At 43.4% G+C, this 15,216-nt stretch overlaps 2 protein-coding genes across 5 annotated transcripts in view; one reads left to right on the top strand and one right to left on the bottom strand.

Moving 5' to 3' along the window:
- Positions 1–7,772, bottom strand: part of PIGX (phosphatidylinositol glycan anchor biosynthesis class X) — a 29,541-nt gene extending 21,769 nt beyond the window's left edge. Inside the window, exons 1-4 of the mRNA XM_038582494.1 lie at positions 7,730–7,772; positions 5,612–6,150; positions 5,336–5,513; positions 1,585–1,648 (exon numbers count right to left, since the gene is read on the bottom strand). Of these exons, the coding sequence (XP_038438422.1) occupies positions 1,585–1,648; positions 5,336–5,513; positions 5,612–6,150; positions 7,730–7,772 (824 nt within the window). The remainder of the gene's footprint in view (positions 1–1,584; positions 1,649–5,335; positions 5,514–5,611; positions 6,151–7,729) is intronic.
- On the top strand, positions 5,723–12,743 carry CEP19 (centrosomal protein 19). Of its 4 annotated transcripts, none has more exons than XM_038583163.1 (3): positions 5,723–6,071; positions 9,087–9,227; positions 10,054–12,743. In XM_038583163.1, the coding sequence occupies exons 2-3, from the start codon at positions 9,098–9,100 to the stop codon at positions 10,413–10,415; spliced, it is 492 nt and encodes a 163-aa protein (XP_038439091.1). In that variant the 5' UTR covers positions 5,723–6,071; positions 9,087–9,097; the 3' UTR covers positions 10,416–12,743. The 4 variants fall into 4 exon arrangements, with proteins under 4 accessions (XP_038439091.1, XP_038439090.1, XP_038439089.1 ...); XM_038583162.1 differs by having other exon boundaries at positions 9,031–9,227; XM_038583161.1 differs by having other exon boundaries at positions 9,028–9,227.
- The last annotated feature ends 2,473 nt before the right edge of the window (positions 12,744–15,216 follow it).

Below are 15,216 nucleotides of genomic sequence, written 5' to 3'. Positions count from 1 at the left end.
TACAGAATTATTTTTATTTTTATTTTTTAAAAGATTTTATTTATTCATGAGATACAGAGATAGAGAGAGGCAAAGACATAGGCAGAGGGAGAAGCAGGCTCCATGCAGGGAACCCGATGTGGGACTTGATCTTGGGACTCCAGGATCACGCCCTGAGCCAAAGGCAGACACTTAACTGCCAAGCCACCCAGGTGTCCCCAGAATTATTTTAAGTGTTTTGAAATTAATTTTTAATAACATGGATGTGTCCCTCTGCCTATTACAGCAATAGGAGGAGAAAATGAGAGTTGTGTGTCCACTTACTTTATTCAAGGGCTCAGGAAAATCATTTCTTATCACCAGAGATGTAACAAATGACTATCTGGACCCTCAGTTAACCAGACAGTTCTATGAAAAAGTCTGTGAAAAACACTTTAAACTTACTGATTTGGACTTTGCGAAAATATGTTTTAAAAAGGAAGTTCTAGGGCAGCCCCAGTGGCGCAGCGGTTTAGCACTGCCTGCAGCCCAGAGCCTGATCCTGGAGACTGGGGATCGAGTCCCACGTCGGGCTCCCTGCATGGAGCCTGCTTCTCCCTCTGCCTGTGTCTCTGCCTCTCTCTCTCTCTCTCTCTCTCTATCACAAATAAATAAAAATTTAAAAAAATAAATAAATAAATAAATAAAAATAAATAAATAAATAAAACGCAAAATTTTAAAAATCGATATATCAGAATTTGTAAATCAAATATCAGAATCATTTCAAATTAATTACCTTAAAAACTCAAAGTTTGGGAAGTTTTCTTACAGAACAGTTGCTATGACTTTTTATCAGTCCTTTAAATATCTTCAATACTGGCAAATATTCATTATTGAGAATATATTTATTTATTTTTTTAGTGGGCAGCAAAGCAAGGTTTATTGAGTGCTAATAAAGTTTAATGAAAGATAGAGTACAATGCTCCCAGAGAGGGAGGGGACTAGAGAGGGTTGCCTGAGAATAATATCTATTTTGGAAACAGCTTGGTCATTTGGAACTAAGTCTTATAAATCAGAAACAGTGATTTAGGGTGATATAATATCTTAATATGTGAGGTCACGGCTTTGGAGTATGATAGTCATAAATTTGAGTCAGAGCTCTACCCTGATTTCTACTAATTTAAATTCGCTGAACCCTACTTCTCTCATCTGAAAAGCGAAAAAGGCAATCACTTCTTGGCTTTCTGGCTAAGATCAAGTGAAAATCAAGAAAGTTATATCATTATAGCCACTGTGAAGATTAAGTGAATCTTCTATATAGTGATGATTCACTATATAGACTTCAAGTGAATCTGGCCATATATAGGAAATAGATAGATAGATAAATAGATAGATAGATAGATAGATAGATAGATATTACACACGGTAAATAACAAACATTTGCTTTCTCTTCTCTACGGTCATTTTAATCATTATTTCAAACTGTGAGCCACAAATGATAAATCTGTCACTTATAACACTTGTAAGAAAGAGATTTTCAGTTTATCCATTTCCCAGTTATTGATTTTTGCCCTAAATTATATGAAACAGTATTCTGACATAAGTAAAAGTCAGTGGGCAACTTACCTGTGGAAGCCATCTTTCAAAACTTCTTGCCTCAAAATAATTTCAGAACAAGTGGCCTTTTTGCCTATAAGAACCAGAAGACTTTTTACATTCAAATAAGCACTTAAATGAAAGAATATTTACATAATTAGAAAATAATTGTTTGAATAGGCCTTACTTGCCTGGAAAATCTAACCAACCTATAAACAAAACAAAGGCTTTTAAAACTTAAGCAATCTGAGCTACCTAAAAAGCTATTTCTAATACAGCATAGGCATTAAGAACATTGACTTTGGAGTTAAACTGCCTACTTTCAAATCCCATTCTGTCACTTAAAGCTATGTGACTTTGGACCATATAGTTTATCTCTCTGCTACTTGTCATGAGAATTTAATACATGTAGAAGCATTGGGAACAGGGTTTATCACACAGTTAAGAGCTCTATATAAGTGTTTGTCATTCATACTATTTTATTCAGATGATCCCAGGACACCAAAAGGAACAGAATGCTAAAGACAGGAATTTTCAGATTTAATCCTAGCTCACTGAAACTGTGTTTCACATACATATTGCCAACTTCTGTATCCTACCATCCACACCTGTAAAACTGAGAAGATGGAACATTTATACCTTGTGAAGATGTTGGGAATGTTTAAAACAGAGAAACAAAAACTTGAGGCTTTTCAAAGATTCAAAGGATTCCTTTTAAACTTAGAATAACCTAAAATCTCACTGTACTAACATCATGCAGAATTCAGATATTAAAACTATCACCCAATGTCAGCATCATAAAATTAAAAATTCAGAGGCGCTGGGTGGGGCGGGGGGGAGGGGTACTCAGTCAATTAAACATCTGACTCTTCATAGGGTTCAGGTCACGATCTCAGGGTTGTGAGATGAACCCCAAACAGGCTCTGCACTGGGTGTAGAGCCTGTTTAACGTTCTCTTTCTCAAAATAAGTAAATACACGATTCAGCTACTAATGACCATCAATTCTGCTAGGTGTCTTGCTATGGAACTTTACTCCATTTTCAAAAGCCAGAAGGAAGTACATGGAAAAAACATTAAAACAAACAAAGAAAATCATACACTACTGTGTGATGCTAAGTCTATTAGATTTATTCCTGAAAAGTCCCTTGAAATAAAATGATATGAAAATGAAAACACTGCAATATCCAAGGGAAGGTAAAAAGTATGGAAAAATAATGTTTATTAAATGATAACCATGTGACAAATCCTCTACTTGGGGCTTTTATGTGTTTTAACTTTCATAAACTAGCAAAATAGGTAGGCAATATTACTGCCATTTGCACACAGGAGGAAACTCTAATAAATAGTTCTAACTGGCTGTGGGCCATAACACTTACTCATCAGAAGCAAGATTTACCAGAGTTTTAAAGCCTAAGATATTTTCACTTTCCTAGCTATTTAAAAAAACCCTTATTTGCTTCAGAGAAACATATATAATCATTTCCAAAAAATAACTTTGGGTAGCCCTTGTACAAATCCAGATGTTTCATTATGTTAAATTTTAATAGGGGTGGAGAGTAAGGATTTATATCTAGCTATAGATTAAATTAGGAAAAAATGGTCAGATTAATAGGCTTAAATTCTATTGGGACATATACTAGAGAATAGTAAATCACATTCATCTTGGGGTGGTAGAAAGACTAAGTTAGAAATAGTAGAGCAAATAGATTACTTATGATTTTTAAAGCCAAAATACCATTATCAAAATTAATTTGTTGCATCTGAATTGACCTTCGAGATTTTTCCACTTAAGGACGCCCGGGTGGCTCAGTGGTTGAGCATCTGCCTTTGGCTCAGGTCGGGATCCTGGGACGGGGTCCCACATCCAGCTCCCCCGCAGGAGCCTGTTCCCCCTATGCCTATGTCTCTGCCTCTCTCTCTCTCAAGAATAAATAAAAATTTTTTAAAAAGATTTTTCCCCTTAAATAGTACTTTATGGTGGCTTGAACTGGCTCTGGAAATGGACCTCTTTCTATTCATAAAATGTCAGTCCTGGGGCAGACCCGGGTGGCTCAGCGGTTTAGAGCCACCTTCAACCCAGGGTGTGATCCTGGGGTCCTGGGATCCAGTCCCACGTCGGGCTCCCTGCATGGGGCCTGCTTCTCCCTCCGCCTGTGTCGTCTCTGCCCCTCTCTCTCTCTCTCTTTCTCTCTGTCTCTCATGCATGAATGAATAAAATCTTAAAAAAAAAAAAAAAATGCCGGGATCCCTGGGTGGCTCAGTGGTTTAGCACCTGCCTTTGACCCAGGGTGTGGTCCTGGAGTCCAGGGATCAAATCCCACATGGGGCTCCCTGCATGGAGCCTGTTTCTGTCTCTGCCTCTCTCTCTGTGTCTCTCATGAATAAATAAATAAAACCTTAAAAAAAGAAAATGCTAGTGCTGGAAGTCTTTCCGTAGCACCAAGTCCAGTTGTCTAAAAATTCACTTTGGCTTCATAATACTTCAAATAAATTTGGAAACCTAAAATGTGAAGACAAAAGCAGGGACTGGCTAGTCTAATATCCTCATTCTACAGATGGAGAAAGTTACCTAATTTGTATGGACTTTCCTGATTGTAACGACTACTGCACGTCCCCACTACTCTGCAAGCTCCACGAGGGCTGGTCCACAGCAGCCAGCACACACTGCGACCCACCAACTCGCTTGCCCGGCCTGTGGCCATAGAACAGCTCCAGCCCAGTCCAACGAAGCACCAAAGAAGTTTGTAAAACAAAACTAGTTGTCCTCCCTGCCCATGCCTTCTCCGTGGCCTTGCGGGGGCCCCTGGGGACCAGGCTCCACGCATCCGGACACGTGACGGCCGCAGGTTTTCAGGACCGCTCAGGTGGAGGGCGGCCAGTACCACCTCTGAACCCCGAAGCCCGGCTCTCCGGGGGCGGCAAGCACCGGGCCGGCTTGTGACCACCGCGGGCTCACCCCGCAGGCGCCCGGGCCGCGCGGAGGCCGGGAGAAGTACAGCGGGACGAGGCGCCTCCGGCGCCCCCCTCCCCGCACCCCCCGGGGCCTCCAGCGCCCCCGCGTGCTCCCCGCGTACTGCCCCCAGCGGGCCCTCCAGCCCCGCCCCCGGACCCTCCGGCCACGCCCCCTCGACCCTCCGGCCACGCCCCCGCGAACCCTCCAGCCCCGCACAAGTCCCCCCAACCCCGCGGACCCTCCAGCCCCGCCCCCGGACCCTCCAGCCACGCCCCCCGCGGACCCTCCGGCCACACCCCCGCGGACCCTCCAGCCCCGCACGCGTCCCCCCCACCCCGCGGACCCTCCAGCCCCGCCCCCGGACCCTCCGGCCACGCCCCCGCGGACCCTCCAGCCACGCCCACGCGGACCCTCCAGCCCCGCACGCGTCCCCCCCCCCGCGGACCGTCCAGCCCCGCCCCCGGACGCTCCGGCCACGCCCCCTCGACCCTCCGGCCACGCCCCCGCGGACCCTCCGGCCACGCCCCCGCGGACCCTCCAGCCCCGCACGCGTCCCCCCAACCCCGCGGACCCTCCAGCCCCGCCCCCGGACTCTCCAGCCACGCCCCCCGCGGACCCTCCGGCCACACCCCCGCGGACCGTCCAGCCCCGCCCCCGGACCCTCCGGCCACGCCCCCTCGACCCTCCAGTCACGCCCATGCGGACCCTCCAGCCCCCCCCCCCCCACGCGGACCCTCCAGCCCCGCCCCCCCCACGCGGACCCTCCAGCCCCGCGCGCGTCCCCCCCCGCGGACCCTCCAGCAACCCCCCCCCGTCCCCTTCCTTACCGGCTCCGGCGGGGGCGGCCGGTGTGCCGGAGAGCCCCGCCGCCTCGCAGAGGAGCAGCCAGGCCACCGCCTGGACGCCCACGGCCCTGGCAGCCAGGACGCCGCAGAACGCGCTCCCCCACGGAGCACGCGGGGACGAAATGCGGCCGGAGGAGCCTGCGCGCGCCGCCCGCCGCTCCTAGAGCGCGCCGCCGCGTAGCGAGCGACCGGGACGGAAGACGGCGCCGCGCGCCTACGGCCCTGGCGTCCGCGGCTTCCCGCAGCCCCGGAACTTGCGGGGGACCCGGGCTGCGGGGAGCCGGAAGCCCCGCCGCGTTGGCTCGCCGCCCCGCCCCTCGGCTTCCGGCAGGGGGCGGGGCGAGGGCCGGCGCACGCGCTGTGGCGGACGCCTGCGCTGTTGCTGTGGGAACGACCGGCGGGGCGGGGACCCTGACGGTGACCCTGGGCCGCGGTGCGGGCCGCGACCTCCGACGCCGTCCCGCGAGCCGGCCCGGCAGTTTCCCGCCGCCGCCTCCAGGTACTTGGGGTTCGGCCCTTCGGCGCGGGAATTCGCTTTACAGTCACGTCGCCGGGACTACGGCTGCGGCCTCTCCCTGCAGCGCCAGCCTCCGCCGGCCCCAAAGTCGAAGTCCGTGCTGCTCCGTGCGCTGCGCTCGGGTGGGAGCAGCCCCTTCGCGGCGGCCTAAGAGCCTCCCGTGCAGAAGATGCACGTTCCGTATCTTCTCTGAAGGGCAAGGTCAGTCTTGCACCAGCGGGGTCGTGAGTTGGCAGAAGGATCGTCCTTCTGTTGGCAGAAATCCGTACACTTTTCGGTGCTGTGGGTGATGTTTAGCAGAATCATGGGGTCACCGACGCCCGGGGAGTTGGGGGAAAGGGGTCCCTCCGTCTTAATGAGTTAAACTGAATGTGTAAGTAGACCTAGGTGCAGATTGGAGCTAGGACAGGTGTCTGCAAGAGGAAAGATGTCGGATTAAAAAAAAAAATTTTATAATAATAAATTAATTAAATTTTTAAAAAGAGGAAAGATGGCGGATAAAAAAATTTTAATAAATAATAAATTAATTGATTTGATTTGATTTAAAAAAAGAGGAAAGATGTCGGATAAAAAATTAGATATTAATAAATAAATAATAAAGAGGAAAGATGTTGGAAGGTGCAATGGAAAACTGAAAATAGCAGTATAAACGTGGCGTTAAGAAATACGGAGATAAATTTTGGGAGAAATACTTAAAAGAACTGAAACTGGTTGCCTCTTAAAAGAGGGAGGGCGGGATCCCTGGGTGGCGCAGCGGTTTAGCGCCTGCCTTTGGCCCAGGGCGTGATCCTAGAGACCTAGGATCGAATCCCACGTCGGGCTCCTGGTGCATGGAGCCTGCTTCTGTCTCTGCCTCTCTCTCTCTCTCCCTCCGTGTGACTATCGTAAATAAATAAAGATTCAAAAAAAACATTTGAGGTCACCACAATAGCAACAGGAGGTGACTATGAAATTAAAAAAAAAAAAAAAAAGAGAGGGAGGGCAGGGGACAAGTTTTTTTTTTTGTTACAATTCTCAGAATTAGTTTACATTTTATATGATATAAACATTAATACAAATAAAAGTTAAATTTTAAAAAGAAAGACTCTGTAGCCAAAAAGACTACATTGTTATCAGTTGCATACATCGAGCCATTTGCTCGAGTCTGTGGAATTTATATTGTGCTCAGTGGGATCTCCTAGAAAGCTTACTAACAGACCAGATTTTAATGATGTGGGAGTAGTAGTTGTGAAGAAGAAGGAAGAGAAGGAAGAAGAGGAGGAGGATCATTTGCATCAGATCAGAGCACAGTAATTTGAAAAAGTAGTTCTTTATAATTAATTTATTTTTTAAAGATTTTATTTATTTATTGAGAGACACAGAGAGAGAGAGACAGAGACACAGGCAGAGGGAAAAGCAGGCTCCCTGCGGGGGAGCTGGCTGGGGGATTCGATTCCAGGACCCGAAGATCATGACCTGAGCCAAAGGCAGATGCTCAACCACTGAGCCACCCAGATGCCCCTATAATTAATTTCTTAATAGTAAAAATTCTGACATCTAACAATAAGGAGCGAATGGTATATCCATAGGACAAAACACTTGACAGTCATAGAAATGTCCACATTAGTAAAGCATCTGAGGACAAAATCATGTAAGTCATTAAATTTACAAGGCAATAGATAGATGTATAATATAAAAAGTAGTATACTAAAAAAAAACTATATGTGTAGAAAAAAACAATCAAGGATCATTTTATATTTGTTTCCTCCTCCTCCTCCTCCCTGACCCTGTCCCCAGTTTTCTCCAATGTACCATGTTCCTTTGATAATTCTCTAGCAGAATCAAGTTTGTGAAGATATCATCACCCTGTGCTGCTTTACCTCTAGGTTCCTTGACATTTGCAGGTTTTCCTGAGGATATCATAGTCCCATCTAAAGCAGTCCCTATAATTAAGTGTATTTTGGCATTGGGGACCAGGAAGAGGGAATAGAAAGTATTAACTACAAAATAAATAACTGTGTTTCTTGTAACTGAAGAAACATTATGAGACAAATTAAGTTGAAATAAAAACCATGTCAACCTTATTGCCTTGTATATGTAGAGGTTCAATCTGTAATGGGTTTGCATTTTTTTTATCAGACCTATAAACACCTAAAGGTTATACATGGGCTGTGTCTTATATTAGTACATTAAATTATTTTAAAAGATTGTATTTATTTATTTACTTACTTACTTGAGAGAGCCAGAGCAGTCTTGTGTGAGTGAGGGGAGGGCCGGATGGAGAGGGTTAGAAGCAGACTCCGGCTGAGTACAGGCTTGAACCTAAGCTCCATGACCTGAGCTGAAACCAAGAGCTGGCTGCTCAACTGTCTGAGCCACCCAGGCGCCCCAGGACATTAAATTAAACAAGTATGTATGGTATTTTGCTGGGATATTCTGGTGAACAGTGGATATGTTCCCTGCCCACATGTGGCATATAGAATAGAAGGAAAGATAAATCATTTAATAAGTAATCATAAAAAACTTGATGAGTAGGGACACCTGCATGGCTTGGCGGTTGAATGTCTTCCTTCGACTCAGGACGTTGATCCCGGGGTCTTGGGATCGAGTCCCACATCGGGCTCCCTGCATGGAGCCTGCTTCTCCCTCTGCCTGTGTCTCTGCCTCTCTCTCTCTCTCTCTCTCGCATGAATAAATAAATAAAATCTTTTTAAAAATTGATGAATAAAATGATTAGGAAAGTACAGAGAAGACCTGGTCTGATAAACTTCTAAAGACATAATGTTTAAGGTTAAATAATCTTAGTATCTTGCCATAGAGGATGCTTGTACATACTCATTTAATTGGTAAATAAAAAAGATCCTAAAAGTTGATTCTTAGGCTGACTCAGGGGCACATGTACAATCTTTGGTTAAGAGGGCAGTACATGGAGAGGTCCAGACTGAACTACATTTCCAGGCTCATGTGTGGACAAAGCTGCATGCCTCACTGAACGAGGGATCCAACAGACTAAGGATAACCCAGGGCTAAACTGAACTTTCAGGTAGCTCTCAAATATTGAAATTTGATACGCTGAGCATGCATCTCTAGAACTGGATGGACTAGAGCCAAATCTGCTGGGGAGGACGGGTACTGGGGATCGTGATTTATCCAACACTTAAATTTTTTTCCCCTTTAGCAGGAAGTCATTATGTGACTAACACATTTTCATCAGATTTCCTCTGATTTACCCTGAAGTGTATGTGAGAATGATGTGCACTGCCAAGAAATGTGGAATTAGGTTCCAGCCTCCAGCTATTATCTTAATCTATGAGAATGAAATGAAGGAGAAAAGTCGCCAACGCATCATGCCAGTCCGAAACTTTTCAAAGTTTTCAGGTACCTCATGTTTTATCTTGCCTCCTATCTTAAATATTCTCTAAATCACTTAGTACGAATGATTTGTCTCATAATGGAGTAACTTGGCCTTCAGAGTTGTACAGGCCTTGGTTCAAATCATGACCATCAGGGTAAATATGTGAGTTCCAGCTAAATTACTTATTGTCAGTGAGCTTCACTGTAAATGGGAATTGATAATACCACCCTTTCGGAATTGTGATGAGTTAAATGAGATAGCATTATTTAATAATATTGACTCCCTTTTCTCTCTCCAAATGTGTTTTTTATTTGTAGTCTTGATATTTTCTTAGTACCAGTACAAATATCTAAAACTGTAGTACTGGGAACCCTGGGTGGCGCAGCGGTTTAGCGCCTGCCTTTGGCCCAGGGCGCGATCCTGGAGACCCGGGATCGAATCCCACGTCGGGCTCCCGGTGCATGGAGCCTGCTTCTCCTTCTCCCTCTGCCTATGTCTCTGCCTCTCTCTCTCTCTCTGTATGACTATCATAAATAAATAAAAAAAAAATATTTAAAAAAATAAAAAAATAAAAAAATAAAACTGTAGTACTATCTTTTCATCTCAGATATTTTCTTGAGTTACAAGTGTTTAACATCTCCTCAAAGTGATACTAAGTCAAGGAAATAAAAAATGCATCCCTCCTACCCCCACACACTCAAAGCTCGATATAAAGGAATAATTACAGTTCTGCAAAATAATTCATTCTGAAAAAGTCACTTAGCTGCTTGGCTCTAACAGCAGATAATGCTTTCAGTAGTTTGTGGTGTATGTGTTGCGTGTAGTATATGGTTTTGTTTTCCCTCCTAGATTGCAGCAGAGCTGCTGAACAATTGAAGAATAATCCACGACACAAGAATTACCTGGAACAAGTGCCCCTGAGGCAGCTAGAGAAGTTATTCAGTTTTTTACGAGGTTACTTATGGGGGCAAAGTTTGGCAGAAACAATGGAACAATTTAAACGGGAAACAACAATTGATCCTGAGGAAGACCTGAACAAACTAGATGATAAGGAACTTGCTAAAAGAAAGAGCATCATGGATGAACTTTTTGAGAAAAATCAGAAGAAGAAGGATGATCCGAATTTCGTTTATGACATCGAAGTTGAGTTCCCACAGGATGAACAACTGCAGTCATGTGGCTGGGACACAGAGTCAGCTGACGAGTTCTGATATCAAGAACTCAAAGAATTTATTGAGCTAGCAGAAAATCCATGTTTATACAAAAAAAATGTATCAACATGGTTCTAGAAAAATATGTAAAGAACACTAAATGTATATGTTGGGTCAAGTTTGGATTGACCATGTTACTTTACAAAACCAGGACATGTAGAGTATCTACTATGTAGATGCATGAGGAATATATGAAACCTAGACTATAGGAACCTTTAAGGAGCTTACAATCTAATTGGAAGATAACTCAAAAACTTGTGAAAAACTAATTTAACAGAATTAGGCAGCAAAAAGAGCCAAATGCTTGATAAAAGTTAAAGAGGGTCAGAACCTAGATTACCATAGGGTAGAACAGTCAAGGAAGACTTTGTCCTAAAGTAGAGAGAGAGGGGACTTTGGCTGGCCCTTGTAATGGTAGTGTTTGGTTAGAAGTTTCTATAGAATTCCAGATGAGAGAAACTGGGAGGAAAAAAAGGGGCGGGGAAATGGGGTGGAGAGGGAGGATAGTGGTAAACAGATAGGGATTAGAACATTTTATTTGAGGAACAGTAAGCAAATTATACTTTGGTGAGATCGGAGGGCATATATGGTTACCAGGCGGTTATCCTCTAGGCTTTATGTCTGTATGTGTATTTAAGACTGTTTTCCGTGTTCTTAACTTTGGAGGAGAAGAGTAGCCCTACAGAATGCCCTGCAGCTGCAAGGGGATGTCATTTGATAGACAGCAGGGGAATTCTGCTGCTCCAGGATCAGGAAGCCTGTACTAAAAGGCATGCTAAAACCCTGAAAGCTCTTCCCATAAATAAAGAGGTTTGTTTGTAAAAAGGGAAATCTAGCCATGATGAATGAATAATAGGCATTTGCCAGCTTAGGCCTATTCGTGAGTTTCGATCCAGAAAGAGAAGATCTTTGTTGAGCCAGGTTATATGCATACAGATACATCTTTCTTCTTATTACAGTATTATGTAATTGGCAGATATTCTTTGTTTTCTGGGAGGAGATTAATACTCATTACAGAAACCTGTAAAAACTGGTCACAATTTTACCTATCCATCCCTTCTCTCTTTACCATTAAAAGCCCCGTTAAAGGGATCATTCATTTTATTTTATTTTATTTTATTTATTGATTCATGAAAGTCAGAGAGAGAGGGAGAGGCAGAGACACAGGCAGAGGGAGAAGCAGGCTCCCTGCAGGGAGCCCGAAGTAGGACTCAATCCCGGGTCTCCGGATCAGGCCCTGGGCCGAAGACAGGCGCTAAACCACTGAGCCCCCCGGGCTGCCCTAAAGGGATCATTCTTAACAGTGGTATCAACAGGGGCTTAAGTTGGTCATGTGCCATATGTATATTTGCCAAAGGTAGCAAAAACATTTTTAGAATCAGAGATTCTTCTGTATGTACATAGTATTCCATTGTATAGATGTAGATGATATATTTTAAAAGTTGACCTTAGGTTGTATTTCCTTTCACTATTACAAAAAATGCTGCATAAATAACCATTCTCTATTTTGTGCATTTGTAAAACGGTAAGTAATGCCTAGAGGGGAATTGCTGGGTATGTCTAGTCTAAATTTTGATATTGATAAGTTGTTCTTCAAAAAGGTTCATTCATTCATTCATTCATTCATTCAGTGTATGTACTTAATGAATACCTATTACATGCTGAGCCTGTGCTGTTCTGGAGTCTGGGTATGCAGCAGTACACACAACAAAGTACTTGTCTTTACAATGTTACAGTCTAGTGGGAGAGGAGAGACAATAAACATAAATGCATAGAATAATGTCACATGATAAGTGCTTGGAATTCAAAGCATGGTAAAAAGAGAATGATGGAGGGGTTGGGAGCCACTTTTTTTGATAGTAATCAGAGAATGCCTCACTGTTAGAGGTGACACTTGAGTAAAAACCTGAAGGAGGTGAGGAAAAGTTGATGTGCATTTCATGAATAGTAGAGAAAGGTAGGTGCATAGGCCCCCAGGGCTGAAGTGTGTTGGCTTACTTGAGGAAGAACAAGGACACAAATGTGGCTAATATAGACTGAGCAAGAGAAAAATGGTAAGGAGATGACACTGGAGTGTATTTTACCAATCAATTTTACCAACCTTCTATGAAGGTTGTACCACTTAAACTATCAGCAATACAGGAAGGTACTTGTTTTCCCCACATGCTCATCAACAGATAGTACTATCAAACTTGTTGATCTTTGCCAATTTTATAATTTAAAAAAGGTATCGCATAGTTTTATTTTGCATTTCTTTTATTATGAGTGAGATTCAGCATTTTCATACACTAAAGACAATTTTTTAAATATATCTACATCATTTGCTCATTTTTCTGTTTGTTACTGGTCTTCTCACTGATTTGTAAAAAGTTCTTTATTAAGGAAAATAGTTCTTGATCTGTGATAGAGTTGTAGATATTTCCACCTTTGTCATTTGTGTTTTGACTTTTCCAGGCAGATTTTTTTTAAGTCAAATTGATCAATATTTTCCTCTGTGCTTCTGCATTTTTGTCATGTTTAGAGAGGCATTCCTCCAAGATTTTATTTTTTTAATCCCGTGATTTTTTCCACACAGGAATTTATTTTGGTATAAGATACAGGATATGAATCCCAACTTTACTTTTTCCCAGATGCCCATCTACCTGTCCTAACACTTGTATATACTGAATTACCTGTCTTCTCTCCAGTGATTTGAAGTGCAGGCTTTATCATATACAAGTTCCCATATGTATCAAAATAGTTCTTTTATGTTAATGTCATCTGTACCACACTTTCCCAATTTATGTTTTTTTTTTTTAATTTTTTTATTTATTTATGATAGTCACACAGAGAGAGAGAGAGAGAGAGGCAGAGACACAGGCAGAGGGAGAAGCAGGCTCCATGCACCGGGAGCCCGACGTGGGATTCGATCCTGGGTCTCCAGGATCGCGCCCTGGGCCAAAGGCAGGCGCTAAACCGCTGTGCCACCCAGGGTTCCCCAATTTATGTTTTTTAATGTTTATTGAGCACATCTTGTGTTCACTAAATTAAATTTGTATCTACAATAAGTAAGATACAAAATGAGCCATAACTTGTGCGTTTGGGATATTAACATAGTTTAGCCAAAACAAGAAAATGAGCCTATATGAGCTAGAGGTACCAACTAACTAAAGCAGGAGGGAAAGATCATGTGAGCTGAGCAGGTGTGGATATTTTTTTTTATTATATATCTTATCCAAAGCTAATGTTGCTGAGCTTTTTTAAAATGTTTCCAGTATAAAATGAATACATAGTCAATACCCATTATTTTAAAAATTTAGACAGATACCAGAGTGTAAAAGCAAAATGGGAAAATTCTCTCCTCAACTTCACTGAATTCCAACTCTGCAGAGAATTTGGCTTCCCTCCAGGGCTCTGGATCCTATCTTCTCCTGTGACCTTGCTTCACCAATATTCTCTCTTTCTCTCTCTCTGCCTCTGTCTTTCTCATTTTCAGCTTCATTCCCTTCTGGCTCATTCTCTACAGTCTAAACATGCAGAAGACCTTGCCGTATTGGGACTACTTGGTGGCTTAGTTACAAATCTGCCTTCAGCTCAGGTCATGCTCTTAGGGTCCTGGGATGGAGCCCCATGTCAGGCTCCCCACTCAGCAGGGAGTCTGCTCCATCGCCCTCTGCCTGAAGCTCCCCCTGCTTGTGTTCTCTCTCCCACCCCCATCAAATAAATAAATTTTAAAATCTTAAAAAAAAAAAATGACCTGCCATATTAAAGCAAGAAAACATGGCCTTGTTTTCTTTACCTAATACCATATCTAAACAAATTGTAGCTCATCTAGTTGTTAGATTAAATCTAACCCTTCTCCAACTGCTGGCCCCTTTAGCAGATCTGGCTGCAGTCTGATTCAAGAGTAGACTGAGGGGCGGGGGGAGCGGGGGGTGGGGTCCTCATCGGTTTAGCGCCACCTTCAGCCCAGGACCTGATCCTAGAAACCCGGGATCGAGTCCCACGTCGGGTTCCCTGCACGGAGCCTGCTTCTCCCTCTGCCTGTGTCTCTGCCTCTCTCTCTCTCTCTCTCTCTCATGAATAAATAAAATCTTAAAAAAAAAAAAAAAAAAGGAGTAGACTAGACATGCTCTGCCTGTGAAACTCCTACTTTGAGAGCTGCCCTGAAAGTTCAGTTTGGTCCTGGGTTATTATCAGTGTGTTGGACCCCCTAAGAATCTCCAGTTCGTTGAGAGCAATGGGTTTGTTTGTGACTGATATAACAAAATACCATTAACTGGGTAACAACAGAAATTTAGTTCTCATAGTTCTCATGACTGGAAGTCTGAGATGGGGATGCCAGCCTGGCCAATTTCTAGTAAGAACCTCTTCCATGTTGCAAGCTACCCGCTTGCAGAGCATAGTAAGCCAGCTCTTTTGTGACTCATTTTAAGGGCACTAATCCCATTCATGAGAGCTCCACCCTTCTGACGCCATCTAATTCTAATTACCTCCCAAAGGACCTACCTTATTAATATCATCACTTAGGGCTTCAACATGAATTTTGGGAGGACATAAACATTCAGTGCTTAACACTAGGTCTAGGCAAAGAGGTCTTAGAATTGACACCAAAAGCTTGATTTATAAAATAAAAAATATATATATATATATATTCATCAAATTTTAAAATTTTGTACTCTAAAGACAAAGTTGAGAACATAAAATATTCATGGATCATATGTCTGAAAAAGCACCTGTGTCCAGCATATGAAGAGAACTCTTACAATTCAGGGTACCTGGCTGGCTCAGTGAGTAGAACATTCAACTCTTGATCTCGGGG

The sequence above is a fragment of the Canis lupus genome, chromosome 33, assembly GCF_011100685.1.
Source record: "Canis lupus familiaris isolate Mischka breed German Shepherd chromosome 33, alternate assembly UU_Cfam_GSD_1.0, whole genome shotgun sequence".
In the NCBI taxonomy this organism is placed as follows: Eukaryota; Metazoa; Chordata; class Mammalia; order Carnivora; family Canidae; genus Canis; species Canis lupus.
This window is presented reverse-complemented; position numbering and strand designations above follow the sequence as displayed.